Source organism: Acinonyx jubatus, chromosome B3, assembly GCF_027475565.1.
Source record: "Acinonyx jubatus isolate Ajub_Pintada_27869175 chromosome B3, VMU_Ajub_asm_v1.0, whole genome shotgun sequence".
Lineage (NCBI taxonomy): Eukaryota > Metazoa > Chordata > Mammalia > Carnivora > Felidae > Acinonyx > Acinonyx jubatus.
In genome coordinates this window covers 48963558-48988776 of record NC_069386.1, presented here as the reverse complement: position 1 = coordinate 48988776, position 25219 = coordinate 48963558, and the positions used below count along the sequence as shown (strand labels likewise).

Here is a 25219-nt window from a genome sequence, read left to right as displayed (position 1 = left end):
GTTACAAGTCATTCTTTTTTGACAGTTTGTGAAAACTTAACAAAACGATTAGAAGTTTCTAAAGTGCTAATGAAACTTGTGTTGATCCTGAACTTTAATTACAAAAATATTCTGTCAATAGATCGATAGGTTTATAGTTACGTTTATTTATAGTATAGTTTTTTCTTGTAATGGTTAACATTATTTTAAGAACTGAAACCAAATAAAAAGAATAGTTGACTTTTAACATTTGCATTGTAAAAACATCTTCAAATATGTTATCTTGATTTAATTATTTTTTATTTGACCCTAAATGTGCTCAGTAGCTTAACTTCAAGCTATAAATATTTGAAAACTTAAAGAATAATAAAAATAAAATGAGGAATATTGGATCTTGAACTCTGAATTTCTAATTGGCATCTAGGAAGAGAAGTCAGGCCTATCACCTCAGAGAAACATTGCAGTGCTTGGATAATTTATTTTTCCTATTTTTAATTCTCTAGTTTATAATTTAATTTTTAATTTTAACTATTCTATAGTTATAAAAATATATAAATACAGTCAAGTCACAGTACAACACTCACAAATTAATTTTGCTTACCATTTTTTTTATTTTTATGGGCCTATTTATTTACAAGGATAGTAAAAACTGAACTATATTTTGAAGCAACATGTATATTCAACTGATGCATAACACAATCGATTTCTAAGTTATGAAGTTACCATGTTCTGAAGGTTACTTTCTCATGCCTTGCATCCCATTGCTGTAACCAACAAAGGCTTTGCTATCTAGCTCTCATCTGTATGCATGCCATGCATTTCGATCAATTTTTTTCACACATATTTAGAATTTCCTAAATTTTGCACTTAATTTCAAAGATTAAAAAAAGGAAAGGAAAGAGGATATGTGTGTTGTATTGTTTGAAGTTTACCTTGTAATAAGCAAAATGCCTGTAAGAGAAACAAAAGTGTACTTTCTCACAACTCCAAAGTAATATTGTTTATGGTCTTTCTGCAGCTAGATCCTGAAGCTAGTGCTATTCTAAAAGAACTTCAAGTTAAACTCAGTGGGGTTCTGGATGAGCTCAGCATCACTTATGGTGAAAGGTAAGTGACTAAGTAGTTATTATCCAAATGTGTTGGGTTTCCACTAATAGTAATCATGCTTTCAATGCTATTTCTGTCCTCTGACTGGTTAAATTCATTTAACTTCAATAATCAAACCATGCACTATCTCCTCTCAACAACCCCACAATCTATCAGTGAAGTCTTGATACATGTTTGCTGGAACTTTGCATGATCCTTCAGTTGGGTAGTACTTATAACACTGTACTCTAAATTCTGTTTTGCTTGCCTATCTTCCGGACTTTACTAGTGTGCTTCTTAAGGTCAGAAACCGCATATCTCATTCCTACCTGAAATTCTAGTGTGTCGAGCTTAGTAATTATTGAAAGAATGAAGGGAGGGAGAGACGCTTCACATACAAAAGAAGAGTGAGTTGCATTCATGCCATTTATATCATTGTGACTGCACTTCCAAAGAACTGAATTCCAACCCCATAAGCTAATAAAGCCAGGGCTCTAGGTTTTAAGGTTTAGGAATCTTGATGTAATTACCCATAGGAGACTACTGGCACATCTATATTTTTTCTATGTTTTTAAAAGTTTATTTATTTATTTTTGAGAGAGGTACAACCCAAGTGGGGCAGGGGTAGAGAGAAAAGGAGACAGAAAATCCCAAGCAGGCTCCATGCTGTCAGCACAGAGCCCAACGTGGGGCTTAAACCCAAGAAATCATGAGATCACAGCCTGAGCCAAAACCAAGAGTCTGATGCTTAATGGACTGAGCCACCCAGTCGCCTCTATTTTTAAACAATAAATTTTCCTTCTCTATAGTGTGGCTCTAAAGAGAGAAAAATCCATCCTAGATAAACTTCATTTTGGCCCTATAGGAAAAATCCATTAGATCATCATCCAATGTTAAAATAGAAAAGCAAACACATCTTTAAAGAGGTTCATTAACTTCATACAGATTTGCTTTAAAATTTTTTTAATGTTTATTCATTTTTTGAGAGAGAAAGAGATAGTGCATGAGTTGGGGAGGGGCAGGGACAGAGGGAGACACAGAATCCAAAGCAGGCTCCAGGCTCTGAGCTGTCAGCACAGAGCCTCATGAGGGACTCAAACTCATGAACCCTGAGATCATGACCTGAACCAAAGTCAGTTGTCTAAGACTGAGCCACCCAGGCACCCCCCAGAATTTGCTTTAAATATTAGTTTGATAAATGTTCACTTACTGTGTTCTGTTATCAGATGGCACTATCAAAATTACTCTAATGAAGGTTATCTATCTCTTTGAACCCCACTCATCAATTATTATTGGGTTTTGGAAAGATATATGCTTAATAAATATTGATTAGATATGCTACTTTCAAATCAGAAAGACTAAAAAGAAAAAGACACTAAAATCATCATTTTTTCCCCCAAATATAGCAATGATGAAAAGTAAAGAAGAATCCCATATTGGCCTTCTCTTCATTTTAAAAAATTTTTTTAATGTTTGTTTATTTGTGAGGAAGAGAGAGAGAGAGACAGAACATAAGTGGGGAAGGGGCAGAGACAGAGGGAGACACAGAATCTGAGGCAGGCTCCAGGCTCTGGGCTGTCAGCACAGAGCCTGATGCAGGGCATAAAACGACAAACTGTGAGATCATGACCTGAGCTGAAGTCGGATGCTTAACCCACTGAGCCACCAAGGTGCTCCGGCCTTCTCTTTATTATTCATGGTCTTTATGTAGCCCACCTTCACAGCTCAGGTGCTGAACAAGAGACAGCCTTGCTGTATTGAGCCCAAGGTGATTGCTCTGCCTTCTGTTTTGTGTTGTTAGCTGACCTGGATGATTGTGCTTACTTGACCTAGATATTCATAAGCAATTTGAAGATTCTGTGTGCCTGGAGTTGGAGATGCCGACATTGTCCCAGAGACGTTCGGGCTTACTGGCTCTGACTTGAGTGACACTTAGTTGATGGAGGCCTTTGGTCAATTTGGGCCTACCTCTCTTCAGTGCAGTTGTGAATTATTAATATGTGGTTAGCAAAAAAAACTGTTGCATTAAGCTAGGAAGACAAAAATAGAGATTATTTAGCAAAGTCAGGGAAAACAAAGAGGTGTCTGGGATAGCAAGGGGTGTTCAGAACCTAATGGGAAATAAGATGACTAAACAGAATAGAAATTAGAATATAAATAGAAAACATATATTCAAATTACTTCCTGGAATATAGCCAAATCATCCTTATGAATAAATACTTTTTATTTTGTCCTGTTTTGTTTCGTGGGAGGAATATTCAGTTTACAAAGGCTGAATTTATGATTTGAAAAAAATTGAGCGAACTTCAGTTATGAAATAAGGAGTGATGCTTGCTGTTAGAAGAGCACTGGAAGTATTTTGTTCATGTGAAGCCAGCTATTTTCACCTAGATATTGAAACTCCTGGTTACCCAGCACTATTTCTTCATTATTTTATTAAATATAGTAAAGAATTTAGTATTGTGTGCAACTATGGCTAAGATTATTGGAATAAACAACCCACATGCCATGCTTTTCTTATAAAAAGAATAATTATTATATACCTGTTGGTATGAATTTATTTCCCACACAACCGATCAGATTATCACACCAGGTGGATGGGATGGCTATAATGATCAGCGTGACCACACTGTAAAGTCAAACTGGATCATTTTAGTCTGAATCAACCTTCTTTAGAGTCAAAATTAGCAGTCTAGAGCCTTAATATTAAGTGTATAATTAATTTCCCCGAATCTGTTTTGTCTGGTGTTTTTAAAACCCACAATCAGGGGCGCCGGGGTGGCTCAGTCGGTTAAGTGTCCGACTTCAGTTCAGGTCATGATCTCACACTCCACGAGTTCAAGCCCCGCATCGGGCTCTGTGCTGACAGCTCAGAGCCTGGAGCCCCCTTCGGATTCTGTGTCTCCCCCTCTCACTGCCCTTCCCCTGCTCTGTCTCTCTCTGTCTCAAAAATAAATATAAAAACATTAAAAAAACTTAAAAAAAATAAAATGCACAATCACATAATTTTTGTATATGGAACTGGTAGGATGATTTCACAGTAAAGCCAGGGTAGAGCCAAAGCACACATCTGAAGCCCAGGTTCCTGGGACTTTGACATGCTCACAGGCATCAATTCTTTTTATTTTGTCATGTTCTGTTTTGTTTGTTGGGAGGAAACTAAGTGATATAGTTTCAGTGATATCTTAAAGATGTTCTTACAGATGTTCTTACAGTTGTCAAAACTTGTGCCACTTAGGTTTCTGCTTATATTTTGGAGTTTGGCTTTTGGCTTACTACATTTCTTTTAATGATGCCTTTGGTACCAGTGGCTAGCTTGATTAAGAAAGGAATTCATGAACATTTCCTAGGAATTCTCCTGTTAGTATTTGACTTCACGGGTACTTATAAAATCTGTCATTATTAACTGGTACCACTTTTATTCAAGCTGATTGCTACAGACTTCTCCAACTAAAAAATTCACACAGAAAAAAATATTTTAGGTGAACTTACCAAAAATTAATAGAGACAAAAAATTTTAGGTGAAATGCAGGTGTTGGTTTATCCTGGATTAATGTTAAGATAAAATGTCACTGTCTCTGATACACTGATAACCCTTCTTCCATATGCCTGATCTCACACACGGAGCTGGCTTCTGGTGGGAGTTCACCATATGGGTCTATTGTAGGAGAACTCATTTAAACATTTTTATAAATAACTATCATAACTTCTTGTGCTCAATCTATCCTCCACTCCAATACACTGATTTGAGAAACAGTGCAAAAGGAAGCGGCTATTTCAAGGGTGATTATTACTACAGTCAGCAGGATCACTGATGACCCAGTGGTAAATCAACTAATTCACACTTTCCAACATTATCTACCTTGCTTTTCTATTGTCCCAAATATTTGCCACTGTACCCTCACTAAATACACACACCACCACTATCACCGCTTACTTTCTCACATTCTGCACCATGCCTACCCCCACCTTCCTCCACAACAACTACCTAACAAAAGTCTAAAGGCAGGTCTGGCCAGGTAAAAGCCAAAATACACATACCTGGATTCTTCTGGACCTGAGTTTAATTCAGTGAGACATCCTCTTTTAGATAAATATGCAGGGAGCTAAGAAATGAGCTACATGCATAGGGGCAAGCTGAGGTTCAAGGATCCAGAAACCAAATACAGATACCAAGTCCAGAGAGGCAGGAATGGTATTGTCAATAGTAAAGCAAGTCCAGGAGAAGTCGCGAGCCAAAGATGGATGATGGTAAAAGTAGATTCAGGTCTTGACTCTATGCTCAAAATTACAGAACAGTTTATTTATAAATCTGCTATAAAAAGTCCAGGAGGTGGGCACCTGGTTAGCTCTGTCCATTAAGTAGCTGACTCTTGATTTGGGCTTAGGTCATGATCTCACGATTTGCGAGATCGAGCCGTGTTGGGCTCTGTGCTGATAGCATGGAACCTGCTTGGTATTCTCTCTCTCCTCTGTCCCTGCCTCTCCTCCTGCCCATTGTCCCTCTTTCTCTCAAAATAAATAAATAAACATTTTTTTAAAGGTCCAGGAGGAAGGAACACATCCAAGTTGTGACAGCTTAAAATATATCAAAGATTTCCAATATTTGGTAGCAAAACCAAAAATTAGAAAAATAAAATATTGGATAACAGGCTAAGTAAAATATTTTCATGATGTAAATTCTAAAATAAATTCTCACATGTGCCACAAGAGCAAGATATTCTGTGTTTTGTTCATTGATATATCTTCAGCACCTATGAACTGAGATTGGCACATAAGTGTTTTAAAATATTGGTAGAATGCATGCAATGATAAATACTTATATTTTCTACTTAATGGTAGCATTATATGGTGAAAATTCCTAAACTTCTATCTAAAATTTTAGAAATTAGTACATTTGGAAACGACTGAAATAATATGAACTCTATAACCTTTGTGTGGGGGGGAAGAAGAGGGAATGGACTGACTTGATTACAGTACTTTCTTTTTTTTTTTAGTGTTCATTTATTTTGAGAGAAAGAGAGTGTATAAGCTGGGGGAGGGGAGAGATAGAGGGAGATTCCCAGGCGGCGTCTACACTGTCAACATAGAGCCTGACATAGGGCTCGATCTCATGAATCATGAGATCATGACCTGAGCAGAAATCAAAAGTCAGATGCTCAATTGGGCCTGACCCACTCAGGTACCCCAACTGTGATACTTTTTTAAATAGACTTTTTCCTTCTAATCATCACCATTCTAGTGATGGGACCATTTTACAGGTTGTCATTTATCCCCATTCTCCTAAATTTTTTTTTCTTGCCTGCCTGTACATCTCTAATAATTACTCCTGTTGTTAGAAGTGTGAAAGTAATAGACACTATAGAAGAATGATAGTGATGATGAGTCTCCATTATTTAAATGTCCTACTTTGTGCCAATTATTTCAGTAAAAGAAAGAATGAAGAAATAATGCTAAAGATTACTTTTCACATACTTATTTAAATCCTTGGAGTGGTGAGGCATCTGGGTGGCTCAGTTGGTTAAGCATCTGACTTCAGCTCAGGTCAGAATCACGCAGTTTGTGGGTTTGAGCCCTGCATCAGGCTCTGTGCTGACAGGTCGAGGCTGGCACCTGCTTCAGATTCTCTCTCTCTCTCTCTCTCTCTCTGCCCCTCCCCTGCTCGCTCTATTTCTCAAAAATAAATAAACATTAACAAAAATTTTAAAAAGTCCTTGGAGTGGTGAGGTAATAGAAGTGGGTGGATGGAGAGGGTCCACTGATACATTCAGCCACTTGATCTTGAAAACTTCTTTGTGCAAAGTGTGACATCTGGTTCTGTGGTGTGGATAAGTAGCACCAAAAAAGAAAAAAGTTCTTGCCTTCATAGAGCTTACATTCTAGTTGGGACAACAGGCAATAAACAAATTAAAAGTATGCAATGTGTCAAATAATAACAATATATAGAGAATAATAAAGCAATTAAGAAAAAAGACTGTGAGGAAATGGAGAATGATAGAAATGTCATTTCAGATTGAGTGTTCAAGAAGACTTTTCAACGGACATGGCATCTGGTGTATGACTAAGAGTGAGGGACCAAAAGACCCATGAGAAATTTCATGGGAGAGGGAACATAACAGTGTCTATGAGATAAGAGTGTCCTCAGAGAATTCTAAGAACACTAAGAGTTAGGATACTTTATGATGATTTCCTGATGGATTGGATATTGGTATGAGAGAAACACATTGGACTTCTAAGTGGAAAGGTTTCATAGGCAGTTTAACAAAGTGGTCTGGAGCTCACATTAGAAGTCAGGTCTGCAGGGGTGCCTGGGTGTCTCAGTTGGTTAAGCCTCTGACTTCAGTTCAGGTCATGATCTTGTGGTTCATGAGTTCAAGCTCTGCATAGGGCTCTGTGCTGACAGCTCAGAGCCTGGAGCCTGCTTCGGATTCTGTGTCTCCCTCTCTCTCTGCCGCTCCCCGGCTCACACTCTGTCTCTATCTCTCAAAAATAAATAAACTAAAAAATTTTTAAAAAGAGGAAGTCAGACCTGCAGATGTGTATTTGGGAATCACCAGTGTATTGACATTGTGAAAGCCATGGAACTAGATACAATTGCCAAAAAAAGCTATATTTGAGCAAGAAATGGAGTGGTCCAATGATCAAGCCTAGTGGATTACAATGTAGGGTTGCCAGATAAAATATAGGATATACACAATTAAATTTGAATTTTAGGTAAAGAATGGATATATTTAGTATACATATGCATGAAATATTGCATGGGGTGTACTTATCCTAAAAAATAGTCACTATCTGAAATTCAAATTACCTGGGTATCCTGTTTTTTTTTTAAGTTTCTTTATCATTTATTATTTTTGACAGAGAGAGAGACAGCAAGCAGGGAAGGGGCAGAGAGAGAGGGAGACACAGAATTGGAAGCAGGCTCCAGGCTCTAAGCTCTCAGCACAGAGCCTGACCCGGAGCTCGAACTCAAAGAGGGAGAGATCATGACCTGAGCTATAGTCGACTGAGCCACCTGGTTGCCACATATCCTGTCTTTTTATTTGCTAAGTCTGGTAACCCTACTCCAATGCTTAGAGGTCAGGTAACTGAGAACAGAGCATAGCCAGTGAGATTAGAGGAAAGCCAAGAGGGTGTGCAGTCCCAGATGCCTAGTGAAGAAGGTGAATCCCATGCCGAGAGTCTTTCAAAAACATTTTGCCAATGCTCAGAGGAATGCTCAGCTATATCTGTGAGAGATGGGGCCAAATAAACCCCCACTCAAATTAATTCAACCTGAAGAGCATTACTTTTTATCTGCTTATATGAGTCCCAAGTAAGTTTTGATTGCAACAAAATTTTTTGCAGCTGAACAAGAAGTTTGAAGACTGATGAGCATGGGAATTCACACCACTTGAAACAGATCAAACTCCTTGGAGTTGAATTAAACAGACAAAGACAAAGGAATCATAAATGCTTGTTTTTATTTCAGAATTTATATTCCTTATTTTCAGTTTCCAGCTTATCATTGAAGACTGTATAAAACAGATGAGTTTTGAACTAAACCAAATGAGAACAAATGGAAATATTGCATCTAATAAGAACAGTGCAGCAATGGATGCAGAGATTGTGTTAAGACCCCTCATGGACTTCTTGGACAAAACGTAAGTTTCCTACCTAGTTTTCTCTTTAACCACAGCCCTAAATTTGACTGATACAGTTTTTAAGAGAAAAAAATTGTTTTCCTCTACATAAGATAGTTTTAAAAAGTCTTCTGGAGAAATACGCTAATTCATCAAAAAGGGAAAGACTTTTAGTTCATTACTAGATACAAAAAAAGCAGGCATGACTTTGTGCAGGAAAGGAAATAAATAATGATAACTAAGGAATTTGCTGTTCTGAGGGGAGAAAACATTAAGATTTGATGCTTCTCAGATAAGATACTGTTTTGACTCCTCTTGGACATCAAAAAAGACTGGATTAAGTCCAGAATGTCTGATTTCATGTCAGAAAACTGAAGAAGAGAATAGCACAAGTATGAGCAGAATTATTTCAGTTCAGAGGCAAGTAGACTGCCTGACTCAACCTTCAGTAATTTATTGAGCACCTATCTGTATCAAACTTTTTATTTTAGGCACTAGATAGTGACAAAAAAGAGAGTCAAAGTCCATGACTCCATGGAGATTATGGCCTAGTAGTAGTGCGAGTGGGTGGAAATGGAGGCCTTTGTGACCAACTAAGACTGTTCTTAACCAAAAAGTCTTGATTTTTTTAATGCTTCTGCTCAGTTCCTACTCTTAGAAGTTCTAGGGGCGCCTGGGTGGCTCAGTCGGTTAAGCGTCCAACTTCAGCTCAGGTCACGATCTCGTGGTCCGCGAGTTCGAGCCCCGCATCGGGCTCTGGGCTGATGGCTCAGAGCCTGGAGCCTGCTTCCGATTCTGTGTCTCTCTCTCTCTCTCTGCCCCTCCCCCGTTCATGCTGTGTCTCTCTCTGTCTCAAAAATAAATAAACGTTAAAAAAAAATTAAAAAAAAAAAGTTCTAATTTCATAAGTTTGGAGTAGGGTCAAGGCATCTATATTTTAAAATAAGTCCACAATGGGTCACCATTGATCTAAAGCAACCAGAGACATGATTTCTTAAATAGTGGAACTTAACACCAAACTGAAGGTAGAAAAGTAAAAAATAATTTTGAATGCCTACGAAGGGAACAGTGTTATACCTGGTGGTTTCATATGTTACCTCATTTAATATTGTTGTAGCAAATCAACTGATACTAAAGGGACCAAGATAAATAAGGACATAATAGCTTTCTTTAAAGATAAGGATAACAAAGAAAGAATTAGTAAAGAGGACCTCTTCTATATATTTATGACATATTTTATTCATTTTTCAAAATATTTATTTATTTTTGGAGAGAGAGAACATGAGAGAGCACAAATGGGGAAAGGGCAGAGAGAGAGAGAGAGAGAGAGAGAGAGAGAGAGAGAGAGAGAATCCTAAGCAGTCTCCATACCATCAGTGCAGAGCCTAAAGCAGGACTCAATCTCATGAGCCATGAGATCATGATGTGAGTAGAAATCAAGATTCGGAAGCTTAACCGAATGAGCCACCTAGGTGCTCCTTTAACGTAAATTTTAATTCCATTTCCCTTTGTTTATAGCTTACTGCATAACCAAGACTAATGTTCATTATCACTTTAATTTCAATTTTGGTAGACAAATTGTCTTTTCTGTTTGTATGAGGAAATATCTAGGATATAACTTAGCAAGAGGGAGGTGGGCATGTAGGTGTAGAAGAAAGGGAGAAAAATCATCTTCATTTCTTTAGTTTCTTAATATAGACTTTTACCATTTAATTTCCTGTATAACCACTTGACATTTTTATCTTATTAGAAGGCTCTTTCTATGACCAATACATAATCATATCACATAAACACACTACCATTTGGTTGTGAATGTGATGGTGAATGGAGAGTAGGACAAAGCAATCCTCTTCAAACTCCTATGGAATGCCTTATGGTTTTAGACTTCCAGCCAGTCATTTATCCAAATGTTGTGGAACATAGAGAAAGTTCTAAGTTATCCTAATCCTTTTAACTACTGGTTGAGTGACATTGAATCCATTTCACCATCTGTAAAATGAGGCCAAAACATAAAGTCAGTGGACTCTCCTTTTTAGCATATTTAGATTATTTTACTGTCTTAATTTTATTAGAATTATACAACATTATATAATGTATATATATATATTTTTTTTTCTAATTCTTAGTAGAAAGGGACAGTATATAAAGATACAAAAAAACATCTATGAGCTTTAAAAATTTGTAAAAGATTTAAAATTTTTGGAAAGAGATATGAGGCATGAAGAGTTGCACAAATTCTCAAGGCTAATAAAAATGTGTAACCATAAAGCCATTTGTTAGGAGAGATTTTTAAAAGTCAGGTATTCTGTTCTTACGGAGTCAACCTGTTAGGAAAAATACAAAAATAAACACAATAAGGTATAAGTTAATAATTCCTTGTTCAAACTATCATTAGAAATTCCGTTTGCGTTAGATCTTTCTAGGTGGGTAGGACTTAGAGGTATGGAAATGAGGGATAGGAATTCTGGAGGAGGGAGAACAGCTGGATACTGTCTTCATGAAAATCCGATCAAGTGTATGACAGCAAATTTCTCTTGCCAGCTGGAATACATGGTATTTGAAAATTGTTTGGTTAATTGGTCTGTGGTTAACCAATTTAGATAGATCAGTTTCCAAAATATATGTTTTTCAGTTTGCATTATAGAGTGGGTTAACTCTAAATTAAGGAAGCAGTTGCTAGATCTCCTGTTTGTTCATTTAAAATGAACAATGGAGGGCTTAAAGTCTTTAAGGTAGCTTTGAGAAAAATCCCCTTAGAAATCGTGTTATATTATAAATGTATAGGCTCTCTTTGTGTAGCCTCTTTAAATAAAACATGTCTGTATGTTTCATTTTCTTCACCAAGACCTCACCACTCTATAAAATGAACTGTAAACTCTATTTCCAGCTGGCAGAAATCCCATGCAGAGCTACAAACATGTCAAGGGTTTTATACCTATTCATTCATTTCCAGTCTGAGCAGAATTAGTTGGCATGCCAAGTGTATGAGCTGACCATAAAGACAAGGTCAATGCTTAAACCCAGACCTTTTGAAAATGGAAATTACACATCTGCTACAAAAATGGCAGATTGGTTTTGTCTCAAATTACCCTAGGAATATCTCCGAGGTTAGGTACTTTGGTTCTGCTGTGACACATCTGCTGGTTTCTACCCTATGTCCATATCATGAATGCTACTCTCCAACAGTGGTTTCCAAATAGTGGGGCTACAGATTCCATAACTATGCACAGGGGTCCCAACACCCACCCCCACCATCTAAAGGAGGTTATTTTCATGTTTTCCTGTATTAGGTATTTGCATACAGTAGAGTTCGGAGAAATAATTCTACATAAATAGGTATTTTGGAAATCTTTCCCTTAGCCTCTCATATGTCACCTGCATTTAGATATTAATTATATATATTTAAAATAGTCAACTCTATCTCAGAACCAGAATTGAAATTATAATTTCTGAGTCTAAAAGCATACAGAGAACTTAGGAGCACTGTAGGGAGTTGATGAAGCTATCCTGAAATACATGACCCACCTCTAGCCCTCTGTGAAACAGGTGTAATGAACTCTTATTAAAGTAGCCTTACAGAGTTGAGGGTCCTATTGCAGCACACTCAGTAAATATCGATACAGCACTGTGAATTGACAGAATGTTGGGCCTTCATATGGTAGCGTGTTTGTCCAGGGCATCATGGCACATTGGATAACACTGGATTTAGAGGACTTTTCAGCCCTCACTTAATAGCTTCACTTCCTTGAACAAGTTCCCTAACTTCTCTGAAACTGATGTTTGTTTGTTTTTTTAAGTTTCATTTATTTATTTTGAGAGAGAGAGTGTGTGTGCATGCACAAATGGGGGAGGGGCAGAGACAAAGAATCCTAAACAGGCTCAACACTGTCAGTGCAGAGCCCAACTCAAGGCTCAATCTCATGAACCACGAGATCATGACCTGAGTCGAAACCTAGAGTCAGACTCTTAACCAACTAGCCACCCATGAACCCCTCTGAACCTGTTTTTGATTTATAAAGTGAATGTAGTAATAAACAAAAAGCATTTGCAGAAGAGTTTTCTAAATTTAGGTGTTACATAAATACCAGATGATATCATCATTCTCACCATGAGAAGAATTTATAAGAAATATAAATGTAAACCTATTCACATTGGTAAATTTGGCATCTTAAAAAGCTGATCTTAGAAAAACGGAACAGATTGGTAACTGCCAGAAGCTGGGGGATTGGGAGAGTGGGTAAAGTGGTCAAAAGGTACAAACTTTCAGTTATAGGATAAGTAAGTCCTAGGGATTAACGTATAGCATTGTAACTATAGTTAACAATATTTCACTGCATATTTAAAAATTACTGAGGGTAGAGTAGATCTTAAAAGAATTTTTAACTGCCTGAGGTAATGGATGTTAACTTATTATGGTAATCATTTCATAATATATATGCATATCACATCATTATGTTATACACTTGAAACTTACACAATGTGATATGTTAATTGTATCTCAATAAAACTGAAAACTTTTGACTCTTGAGTAAAATTATATGCATCTTTGTTGTTATGTTGGAGCAGTTATAGATAGTGATAAAAATGTGTTTCTTTAATGTTTGGCCTGCATCATTAACATGGGGTATGTAGTAAATATGAATTAGGAATGTGGGTAAAAATCATCTACTTTGGGAGCCTTGATGTCAATATAGGAAACAATTTAAGGGAAGTGATATGCTCAGTATATTTTCTACCAGTAGTGAATCATCTAATATGTAATATGCTGAAATGTATTTTTTTCAGTAAACAAAATTTAGCATTAAGGCCTATTTATATATTTAAATCTCAGTATTGAAAAATGTGAATTTCTGATCAATAAAAAAGTTGATACCTTGATATGAGGCTTATAAGTGACTGTGTTTTATTTCAGATTAAGTCTCTCAGCAAAAATCTGTGAGAAAACTGTCCTAAAGCGAGTTTTAAAGGAGTTATGGAAGCTAGTTCTTAACAAAATAGAAAAACAAATTGTCCTCCCTCCTCTGACAGATCAAACAGTAAGTATTTAAAACCAAAATTTGAGTATACTTTTTTTTTAATTTTTGAGATATAGTTGACATACAATGTTAAATTATCTTTAGGGGTGCAACAGTGATTTGACAGTTATGTACTTTATTTAATACTCACCACCATAAATGTAGTCACCATCTGCTACTGTACAAGGTTATTAAAATAATATTGATTATATTCCCTCTGCTGTACTTCTCATTTCCATGATTTATTTCATAAGTGGAACTTTGTACCTCTTAATCCCCTTCATCTTTGTTGCCCATTCTCCCATACACCTCCCCTCTGGCAAACACTACTTTGTTCTCTGTATTTATGAGTCTATTTCTGTGTTTTGATTTGTTTATTTGATTTGTTTTTTAGATTCCACATATAAGTGAGGTCATATGGTATTTGTCTTTCTCTTTCTGACTTATTTCACTCGGCATAATACCCACAAGTTCCATCCATGTTTTCATGAATGGCAAGATCTCATTTTTTTTTAAAGGTTGAGTAATATTCAATTGTGTGTGTGTACATATGTATGTCTACATGTATACACATATGTACATACATACATTAATTCACGGTGCAGACCAAAAACCAAAGAAACACATTTTCATACACACACACACACACACACACACACATCTTCTTTTTCCATTCATTAGTTGATAGACCCTTGGGCTGCTTCCTTACCTTAGCTATTATAAATAATGCTGTAATAAATAAAGAAGTGCATATATCCCTTTGAATTCGTACTTTCATTTTCCTTGGGTAAATACTCAGGAGTAAAATTACTGAATCATATAGTTTATCTGTTTTTAATTTTTTGAGGAACTTCCATACTTTTTTCCACAGTGGTTCCACCAATTTACATTGCCACCAAGGAAAATGAAGTGCATGAGGGTTCCCTTTTCTCCACATCCTCACCAACACTTGTTATATCTTGTCTTTTTGATTCTAGCCAGTGTGACTAGTGTGAGGTGATATTTCATTATGGTTTAATTTGAATTTCCCTGATGATTAGTGATGTTGAGCATCTTTTCATGTGTCTGTTGGCCATCTATATGTCTTTCAAAAAAGGTCTATTCATGTCCTCTGAGCATTTTTTAATTAGATTATGTGGGGGTTTTTCTGTTTTTGTTTGGAGTTTTTTGGTGTTGAGGTGTGGAAGTTCTTGATATGTTTTAGATATTAACCCCTTATCAGATATATCATTTGCAAATAGCTTCTCCCATTCAGTAGGTTGCCTTTGCATTTTGTTGATTACATTGCTGTGCAAAAGCTTTTTAATATACTATAGTCCCAGTAGTTTGCTTTTGTTTTATTTCCCTTGCCTGAAGAGACAGATCCATAAATATGTTTCTAAGGACAATTCCCATGTTTTCTTTCAGGAATTTTATGGATTTAGGTCTCACATTTATGTCTTTAATCCATTTTGAGTTTATTTTTGTGTGTGCTGTTAAGAAAGTGGTCACGTTTCATTCTTTTGCATGTAGCTGTCCAATTTTCCCACTACCTTTTGTTAAAGACACTGTCTTTTCCCCATTTTACATAATTGACTCTTTGTTGTAGATTAATTAACCACATAAGCATGGGTTTATTTCTGGGATCTCTATTCTGTTCTTTTGATCTATGTGTCCATTTTAATGCCAATATAATCCTGTTTTGATTACTATGGCTTTGTAGTTTCTTTAAATCTGGGACTGTGATACTTCAAACTTTGTTCTTTCTCAAGATTGCTTTGGCCTTTCCAGTCTTCCATATAAATTTCAGGATTATCTGTCCTATTTCTGTGGAAATGCTATTATTATTTTGACAGGGATTGCATTGAATCTATAGATTTCCTTGGGTAGTATGGACATTCTATCTTCAAATCCTTGAGCGTGTTGTGTTTTTTCATTTGTTTGTGTCATCTTCAGAATAGAAGTCTTTCACCTCTTTGGTTAAATTTATTCCTAAGTGTTCTATTCCTTTGGTACAATTTTAAATTGAATTGTTTTCTTAATTTCTCTTTTTGGTACTTCATTATTAGCGTATAGAAGTGCAAAATATTTCTGTGTGTTAATTTCATATCCTGTAACTTTACTGAATGCACTTATCAATTCTCATTTTTTTTGGTGATGTCCTTAGGCTTTACTATATATAGTATCATGTCATTTGCAAAGTGATAGTTTTATGTCTTCCTCGGCAATTTGGATGTCTTTTCTTTCTTTTTCTTGTCTCATTATGAAGCCAGGTCTTCCTGGCTTCCTGTGCTGAATAAAATTGAGAGTAGACATTTTTTTCTTGTTCCTAATCTGAGAGGAAAAGCTTTTATTTTCTTCCCCATTGAGGATGATGTTAGCTATGGGCTTTTACATGTACAGCCTTTATTATGTTATATTTTCTCAGATGCATTTTCTACATCTATTGAGATGATCAAATGAGCTGAGATGAAATCAAGAGTCAGATGCTTAACTGACTGAGGCACCCAGGCCCCCCTAGTTGAGGGTGTTTATATGCATATTCATCAGGGATGTTAGCCGGTAGTTCCTTTTTATAGTGCCTTTATCTGGTTTTGGAATCAGTGTAATGCGGGCCTCATAGAATGAATTTGGAATTTTTCTTTACTCTTATTTTTTGGAGTACTTTGAGAAGAATAGGTATTAACTCTTCTTTAAATGTCTGTTGAATTCATCTGTGAAGACATCTGGTCCTGGACTTTTGCTTGATGTGAGTTTCTTTATTACCACTTCAATTTCATTACTAGTACATATCTGTTCAATTTTTCTGTTTCTTCCTGATTCAATTTTGGAAGATTGGATGTGTCTAGGGATTTATCCGTTTCTAGTTTTTCTCAGTATTCTTATAATCCTTCGTATTTCTGTATTGTGTGTTATTTCCCCATCTTCATTTCTGATTTTGAGTACTTTCTTTTTTTTTTCTTTTTGAATCTGGCTAAAGGTTTACCAATTTTGTGGGACATCTGGGTGGTTCAGTTGGTTGAGTGTCTAACTTCAGCTGTGGTCATGATCTCGTGGTTTGTGAGTTTGAACCCCACGTTGGGTTCTGTGCTGACATGTCAGAGCCAGAAGCCTGCTTCAGATTCTGTGTCTCCCCTCTCTGCCCCTCCCCCACCTGTACCTCCCTCCCTCCCTCTCTCTCTCTCTCTCTCTCTGTCTCTCTCTCTCTGTCTCTCTCTCTCTCTCTCTCTCTCTCTCTCTCAAAAAATAAACATTTTAAAATATTGAAGGCTTATCAATTTTGTTTATCTTTTAAGGAAATAGCTTTTGGTTTTGGTGGTTATTTGTTAGTCTCTATTTCTTTTATTTCTATTCTGATACTGGGCTTTGTTCTTTTTCTAGTTTCTTCAGGTGTGATGTTCGATCATTTATTTGACATTATCCTTGCTTCTTGTTGTAGGTTTGTATTGCTATAAATTTAGAACTGCTTTTGTTGAGTCCCAAAGATTTTGGAGTGATATATTTCGTTTTTCATTTGTTTCCATGGATTTTTTAAATTTCTTCTTTGATTTTTTTTGATACATTGATACATTGTTAAGTAATATGTTGTTTAGCCTTCATGGGTTTTTTTTTTCTTTCATTTGTTTGAATTGTAAATAATTTCTAGTTTCATACTAATGTGACTTGCAAAGATGCTTAATAATGATATCAATCTTAAATTTATTGACACTTGCTTTGTGGCCTAATACGTGATCTATTTGTCCTGGAAAATATTCCATGTGCACTTGAAAAAAAAAGTGGGTATTCTGCTCTTTTGAGATGGAATGTTTTGTACATCTCTGTTAAATCCATCTAGTCTAATGGGTCCTTCAAAACTGTTTCCTTTTGATTTTCTGTCTGGATGATTTGTCTATTGATGTAAGTGGGGTGTTAAAGTCCCCTAAAATTGTCGTATTATTGTTAATTTATTTCTTTATGTTAATGTTTGCTTTATGTATTTACACGCTCCTATGCTGGAGGCATGGATATTTACAAGTTTTACATCCTCTTGTTGGGTTGATCCCTCTGTCATTATGTAATGCCCTTCTTTCAATCTTCTGCAGTCTTTGTTTAAAAGTCCATTACATCTTACATAAGTATTGCTACTCTAGCTTTCTTTTTGTTTCTATTTGCATAGAGTGTTTTTTTTTTATCCCTCCCCTTTCAGTCTCTATGTGTCTTTAGGTATGAAGCGTATCTTGCAGGCAGCATATAGATGGGTCTTTTTTAGTCTATTTGAGTCATTCTGTATCATTTGATTGGAGCATTTAGTCCATTTACGTTTAAAGTAATTATTGATAGGTATGTACTAACTGCCATTTTGTTGCTTTCTAGTTTCTGTATTTCTTCTCGGTTCCTTTTTTCTTTTGCTCTCTTGTGGTTCAGTGGCTTTCTTTAGTGTTAGGCTAAAATTTCTTTGTATTTTTTGTACATCCATTATGGGCTTTTGATTTGTGGTTACCATTGGGTTAATATATCATATCCTATATATATAGCAAAGGACCCGGACATTTATGAACAACTTATTTCTTTCTTTTTTTTATATGAAATTTATTGTCAAATTGGTTTCCATACAACACTCATTGCTCATCCCAACAGGTGCCCTCCTCAATGCCCATCACCCACTTTCCCCTCTCCCCTACCCCCCCCATCAACGCTCAGTTTGTTCTCAGTATTTAAGAGTCTCTTATGGTTTACTTCCTTCCCTCCCTAACTTTTTCCCCCCTCCCCTTCCCCTATGGTCTTCTGTTAGTTTCTCAGGATCCACATATGAGTGAAAACATATGGTACCTTTCTCTGCCTGACTTATTTCACTTAGCATAATACTCTCCAATAAGTTTGAACACTTTCTAAAAGCACTAAATTTTTACTCCCACATTCACATTTTTTGTTTGTCATATTTTAAGTATTTTTATTTTGTGTATTCCTTGACCAATTTCTGTACATATAATTGATTTTATATTTTTGTGTTTTAACTTCCATACTGGTTTTATAGGTAATTAGTCTGTTACCTTTACTATATGTTTGCTTTTACCTGTGAAATTTTTTCCTTTCATAATTTTCTCCTAGTTATATGTCTTTTCTTTCCACTTAAATAATTCCCTTCAATATTTATTATAAGGCTGGTTTTGTGGTAATAAACTCCTTTAACTTTTATTTGCTGGGAACTTCTCTCCTTCAGTTTTAACTGATAACCTTATCAGGCATAATATTTTTCATTGTAGGTGTGTTCCTTTCAGCATGTTGGCTTGCAGATTCTGCTGAAAAATCAGCTGACAGACTTACAGTGTTTCCCTTATATGTAGCTGTTTTCTCCTGGTGCCTTTAAGATTCTCTCTATCTCATTACACTTTGCCATTTAATTATTATGTGTCTTGGTGTGAACTTCTTGGTTTCATCTTGTTAGGTGAAAGCACTCTGTGCTTTCTCAAGCTGGATGTCTGTTTTCAGATTAGGAAAGTTTTCAGCCTCCTTCTCTCTCTCTTCTCTTTCTTGGATTTCTAAAATTCAAATGTTACTCTTGGTGACATTATAGAGGTCCTTGACCTATTCTCAGTTTTTACTTTTTGCTGTGCAGCTAGGTTGCTTTCTTTGACCCTGTCTTTCATATTGCTAATCCATTCTTCTAGTTTATTTTTCATTTCAGTTAATGTATTCTTCAGCTCTGACTGGTTATTTTTTATATTTTCTATCTCCTTGTTGAAGTCCTCACTGAGTTCACTCTTTTCTCAAATCTGGTAACAATCTTTATGACCATTACTTTGAACACTTTATTAGGCATATTGCTTATCTCCATTCGTTTAGCTCTTTTCCTATGATTTTGTCTTGTCATATTTTTCTGTTGCCTCATTTTGTATGATTCTGTGTTTGTTTTTATGTATTATGAAGTCATCTGCATTTCATGGTCTTCATAGTAATGACCTTGTGTAGAAGAGCTCCTGCCTGTTGTGTCCTTGCAGCTTAGTCTCTTCTGGTCACCAGAACCAGGTGCTCCAAGGTTGTTCCCTGTGTGTACCCATCTGTTGTGGCTAAGCTGTGACTCCTGTAGGCTCATTGGTAGGTGGGGCCAGTACTCATTCTAGCTATCTACAGTTGGACACTGACAGTTGTTTGTACACCGAAGGGCAGTGCTTGCTCCCTGTGCAGTCATTTAGAGGCCCAGTGACAGAAACTGTGGACATGCTGGGATGTGGAGTTATCTGTCATTTTGATGGCAAGAGTCACTCTAGAGGGGCACTTGATCAGGGCATGTATTGATGGCAAAGTAGATGGAGACTACTTTGCCCACAATAGCCCACAAGTGTCCAGGTATTTAGGCTGAGGAGGACAAGAAAAATTGGACCTGCCAGTACTTTGTTCCCACAGAAAACTCCTGCAGATTGCAGACCCTCTGGCATACATCTTAAAATTAGCCAATCAATTTCACATATAACCCAGGCATTTTTCAAATTATTGCTTCTGTGGTTCTGGCCAAGTTATTTAGTTTTCTGCCTTTATAGGGGCAGGGACTTGGTTTTATATAGTCATCCAGCTCTCCCAGAGTGGGTCCCCAGGGCCAGGGGTACCCACTGTAGGGTCTGATCCCCTCACTTCTCTGTGCTTATGATATCCCTACTGTTCGCATCTCTGCTTCTCCTACCCTTTTTGATATGGACTTCTCTTTACAACTAGCTGTGGAAGGTCTGTTCTGCCAGCCTTCAGTTGTTCACAGAGTTAATTGTGTAGATATACCTGTTTCCTTGGTGTGACTATGGGATGAAGTGAGCTCAGGATCCTCCTGTTCCATCATCCCCCCCCCCCTCTTGATTATACTTTTAGTAACCCATCTAATTGTACTTTGTTTAAGTGAATGGTTTTCATCCAGCTGAAATGATAATTAAATCTATTTTGGGAAAACATCTTTGGTAAAGACTATCTAAACAATGATCATTCAAATGTATTTTAACATACAAATCAGTTTTAAATAATGTCAATAGCAGTCAAACTTCATACTTGACATTCAGAACCTCATGTTTTGAAGGAAAAGAAAGTATGAAACTTCAACTCATAGAATTATCTGCTATACACATAATTTTTAAATTTAATTTCACTGTGAGAACCCAGGAAAATAAATTAAGGATAGATAATATCCCCAGTTTGTTTTTTCCTTAAAACTTTATAGTTTAATAAGATAAATCTAACCCTGCTATAGAGAATTTTTTTCTATTTTCCATTTTACTTTCATCTATTCGAACATGGAGATTAACAGAGGAGACACCTTCTAGTGGATTAGAAGAATGTGATTGTATCATACACAGTGAAATAAAAAGGAATAAGAAAGATCATTTGGCAGCAAAGTTAGACAACGGTCAAGTGGATACACAGTACCAGATATCTCAGTTCACATACCCTGAGTCAAGCAAAAGAAGAAATAACCATAACATGTACGTGTTATGGAGCAAACAATTTTCTTTCTGTGACTGGGGAAGGCAAGTTGATGCAAATAAGGAGTAATTACAAACTAAACTAAACTGTTTTCACCATTAGCAATGCACACCCAGTCCATATTTATCCAATGAAATTATATAGAAAATGTTTTCTTATAAAATGTTCCAAGAAGCAAAGATTCATGTTTTTATTGATTTTCTGCCAGCAAGTGATAAAATAGGTATTGGCTCTCCATATACATAGGCTATAAACACACACTTTTTATTCTGCTAAAACACATAATACATTTCTATAACACCAGTTAGCTATGGTGTGATTGGTAAATAGCGGAATGATGTCAGTATAATCTGGAAGTTAAGCTGGTTTATATATAAATTTTCCTAGGTGGGAGATTCTAGAATGTAATAGAAGACCTATAAATTCAGCAGAAGGAAAGAGCATTCAACTGAGCTACTGCATAGGGGTGGCGGATACACTTGTACATAGTTCTTCTATCCAAAAAGATGAAGCTTGCATGGCTCTCACAAATGGCAGCCTACCCTCCCCCTGTGCTAAGAGCTCCACTTGCATGGGTACTTCCCCATCCCACACTTGTATTCTATTGTTTTGTTGATTTTTGTTTGGGTTATTTATTATTTTGCATTTTTAATGCCCTTTATAGCAGCCACCAGCCTCACTGAGCTCCCTGTGAACTATACAAGCTACCTCTCAAAGTAGCACTTAATGGTTTTGATAGTTGGTAATAAAATTGCATGAGTTTCACTGTGCTGCCCATTTGCTGTTTTCCCCATGAGCCCTACTATTTCTAGTGCTCAGTTTTGTAGAATGAGGTTTTTCAAAACTACATACATCATGTTATAGCAGAAACTCTATATATGACATTTCATTTTTCTAAAAGTCTTCCCTAGCAAAGCGTACTATCACATCAATTTTCTCTAGCATTGAGATCTCAAAGTATGAAGCAATATCAATCATTCATTCATTCATTAACTATGTGTTCTTTGAGCTTCTGGTATGTTCTTTGCCCTGTGGTGGGGATAAAAAATATTAGACACAGTTGCTGTTCTCATAAACTTTGTAGTCCTTAATTTCCAAATAAATTCACAGGATCCACTAAAAAATGAAGAACAGTACTTCAGAATAGTTGATTGTTCTCTCCTGAGGCAATATTCTAGGGCACTAATGAACTTAGTACCAAATTTAGTTCTTTCCTGTCATTTATGCCAACAGCCAAGTCTCTAGTTTTTCAATCTGGTAGTGCTGTGGATGGTTTATTCCTGTGTTTTTCAAACTCTTCCCACTTTTCAAACTCTTGTCCTAGGAAGATCCTCTGGCTTAGGGAGGAGCTAGGAGGGCAGGTCTCTGATAGGCTGCACAGCATTGGAAGAGAGGCAGCTTCATCTTCCTCGGCTCTGTATCTTGAAAGTTTGCATAGATCTAATTTGGTGCCACATAGAGTGAGAGAGCTACCTCTAATATAAACAAACAAATGTTAAAGATCATTGATTTAATCCATATGTTACATAAAAATGGCTACATTAGTAGTAACCCATGCAGTAACTCAGCCTTCAGGAGTGGGATGCCTATGAGGACAATTATATTGCCAGCAGTACGAGATCTCTTTGGCCCAATCTGTAAAATAGACCAATTAAGTATGTATGGTATAAATGTCACAAATGTAATAAGGGAAATAAAGCAAATTGTCTATTGACCACCTTTCTACTGGGTACTGAAGATTTAAGACTGACCGAATATTCTCTCTCCTTTTCTGTGTGTGTCTCTAGGGACCTCAGATGATTTTCATTGCAGCTAAAGATCTTGGACAATTATCCAAACTGAAGGTAATAGATCTCTGTGTTGATTGGAGGGGGCAGGGGCTGGAATGTGTGGCTATTCTGTATTTAAAGTACTCACATTGTAAGTCTTAAATGCTTTAAATTATGGCATGAAATCTCATCTCAGAACCCAAAGTGTCACGAATTGAGATGTCCTAAGTGCAGAGTGTGGTCATCCTTAACCACTTGCCTATATTCAGTGAGTCACGTGTGAAGCATATAGTGATGTAATTGGACCTTTGAAAAATTGCAAAGTGTTTCTATTGCTGTGATGAGATTTAAGATTTCTATATTTACCTCTGTTCACAGAATCTGTAGTTTTATACAGGTGCCGACCAATATTGTGATGTAGGTGCTGTGCACGTTGAGATGCTGAATAAGTGGAAACATTTATCGTGTATCAAAAAAAAAAAAAATCAAGTACTTAGGTAGCTCAGTTTGTTAAGTGTCTGACTTCAGCTCAGGTCATGATCTCACAGCTTGTGAGTTCAAGCCCCACGCCGGGCTCCATGCTGACAGCTCAGAGCCTGGAGCCTGCTTCAGATTCTGTGTCTCCCTCTCTGCCCTTCCCCAACTATCACTCTGTCTCTCTCTGTCTCTCTTAAAAATAAACATGTTTTAAAAATTTTAAGGAAAGAATAAAGGGATTATTGGTTGTCTGTGAAAAGTAATGAGCTAACTACAATTCAGCAAGAAACTGTCCTCCTACTAGTAATGATATCTAGCATGGCAGGACTAAGATGTATGAATGTACTCTCACAATCTGCTTTAAGGATGAATCAGGCTGGGGCACTTGAAGGGCTCAATCGGGTAAGTGAACCACTCTTCATTTTTGGCTCAGGTTATGATCCCAGGGTTATGGGATCAAGCCCTGTCTTGGGCTTGGTGCTAAGGGTGGAGCCTGCTTAAAATTCTCTCTCCCTCTGCCACTCTCCCCTGCTCGTGCTCTTTCCCTCTCTCAAAACAAAAACAAAATTAAGGTCAAAATTTAGGGACTGAATTGTACGGTTTTCTTTTTTCCTTCATATGTCTAATATTTCAAATTAGAAGGGCAACTAGGAATTTTTTATTTTGTGTTCTAGTTTTCAGCATTACTTCTTTTGGGGTAAATTAGATAACATATTTTCTTTCTTATACTAATCAGGCTTTGTATGAATAAAGGCAAAGTTGAGTGCTTCATAGAAATCCATTAAAGTCTACACAAATCTTAAAGGCAACAAAGCTAGTGTGGGAAAATGAAACTCATCAAAGCAGCTATTGAACTTGTCAATATATTCAAGCATATTATAAATGAGGATTTGCTGACTAAATAACCCTACCCTTTATTATTGCTGAAATTCACAGGACTGTGCAGGGAACCTCAGGTTCTGTCCTTCAAGGACAGATAGGAACTTCACTGGTTAAAATACATATTGTGCTTCTGTGACTGACTTTTTTACTTAGAATAATGTCCTTCAAGTTCTTCCATTTTGTTGTACATGGGTAGATTTCCTTCTTTTTAGGAGCCAAATAAGATTCCATTGTATGTACATACCATACTTTCTTTATCCAGTCATTCATCAATAGATGACATATAGGCCAACATTGTGCCTATCGTAGAAATACATGATGTTTTAATTCCTTTTTTGTCTCTTAGTATATAGTGTGTATCATGGGGATGGGTTCCAGATACGAAACTCCTTGGCTCAAATTCTACTTCAATTGTTTCCAAATTGGCCAAAGTATCTAACCTTTTTACTCGTCAGATTTGGCATTTGTAAAGTGCAAAAAAAAAAAAAAAAAAAAGTTAACACTTGGATTACTGTGAGGATAAATTAGATAATGCATACCTTATGTTTGCATGGTAATTGCAAAAACTATGCCACCTCCCACTCACAGAAGGTGGCAGCTCAGTTAGGTATTGCTGGAATTGTTTTGTGTATATAACACAGGAGAAGGATAATCTATTTGACTGCATAATTACTTACTGAGATGAGGTAGGTGTCCTATAATTTCAGTACCCTAAAGTATATACTTGCTCAGAAAGTAACATTAAAAGCTAATAATCCACTTAAAATACTGCATTGTCACCTACAATTGCTTCCCACAGGTATTCAGTTACGTTGATGGTTTGGAGGAAAGGTAAAAGGTAGAAGTTACTGCCACGCACATCTTGCTCCCTTGCTTTATCCCCCTTATTTTCTTCGTGGGATTTCTATTCCCTTCTTTGAAAAATAGGTTTATACAGGGTTGCAATTTCTTATATAAAGCCATGAAG

The 25219-nt window shown here is 36.5% G+C and overlaps 1 protein-coding gene across 5 annotated transcripts in view; it reads left to right on the top strand.

Moving 5' to 3' along the window:
- UNC13C (unc-13 homolog C) overlaps positions 1 to 25219 on the top strand; it is a 599100-nt gene that overhangs the window by 498581 nt on the left and 75300 nt on the right. For all 5 annotated transcript variants that reach the window (XR_008299165.1, XM_027067285.2, XM_053223997.1 and 2 more), the window contains 4 exons: positions 998 to 1086; positions 8559 to 8708; positions 13600 to 13723; positions 22912 to 22968. Coding sequence is in view for 4 of the 5 variants with exons in the window: in XM_027067285.2 (XP_026923086.1) it covers positions 998 to 1086; positions 8559 to 8708; positions 13600 to 13723; positions 22912 to 22968 (420 nt within the window). In the remaining variant the exon portion in view is untranslated. The remainder of the gene's footprint in view (positions 1 to 997; positions 1087 to 8558; positions 8709 to 13599; positions 13724 to 22911; positions 22969 to 25219) is intronic.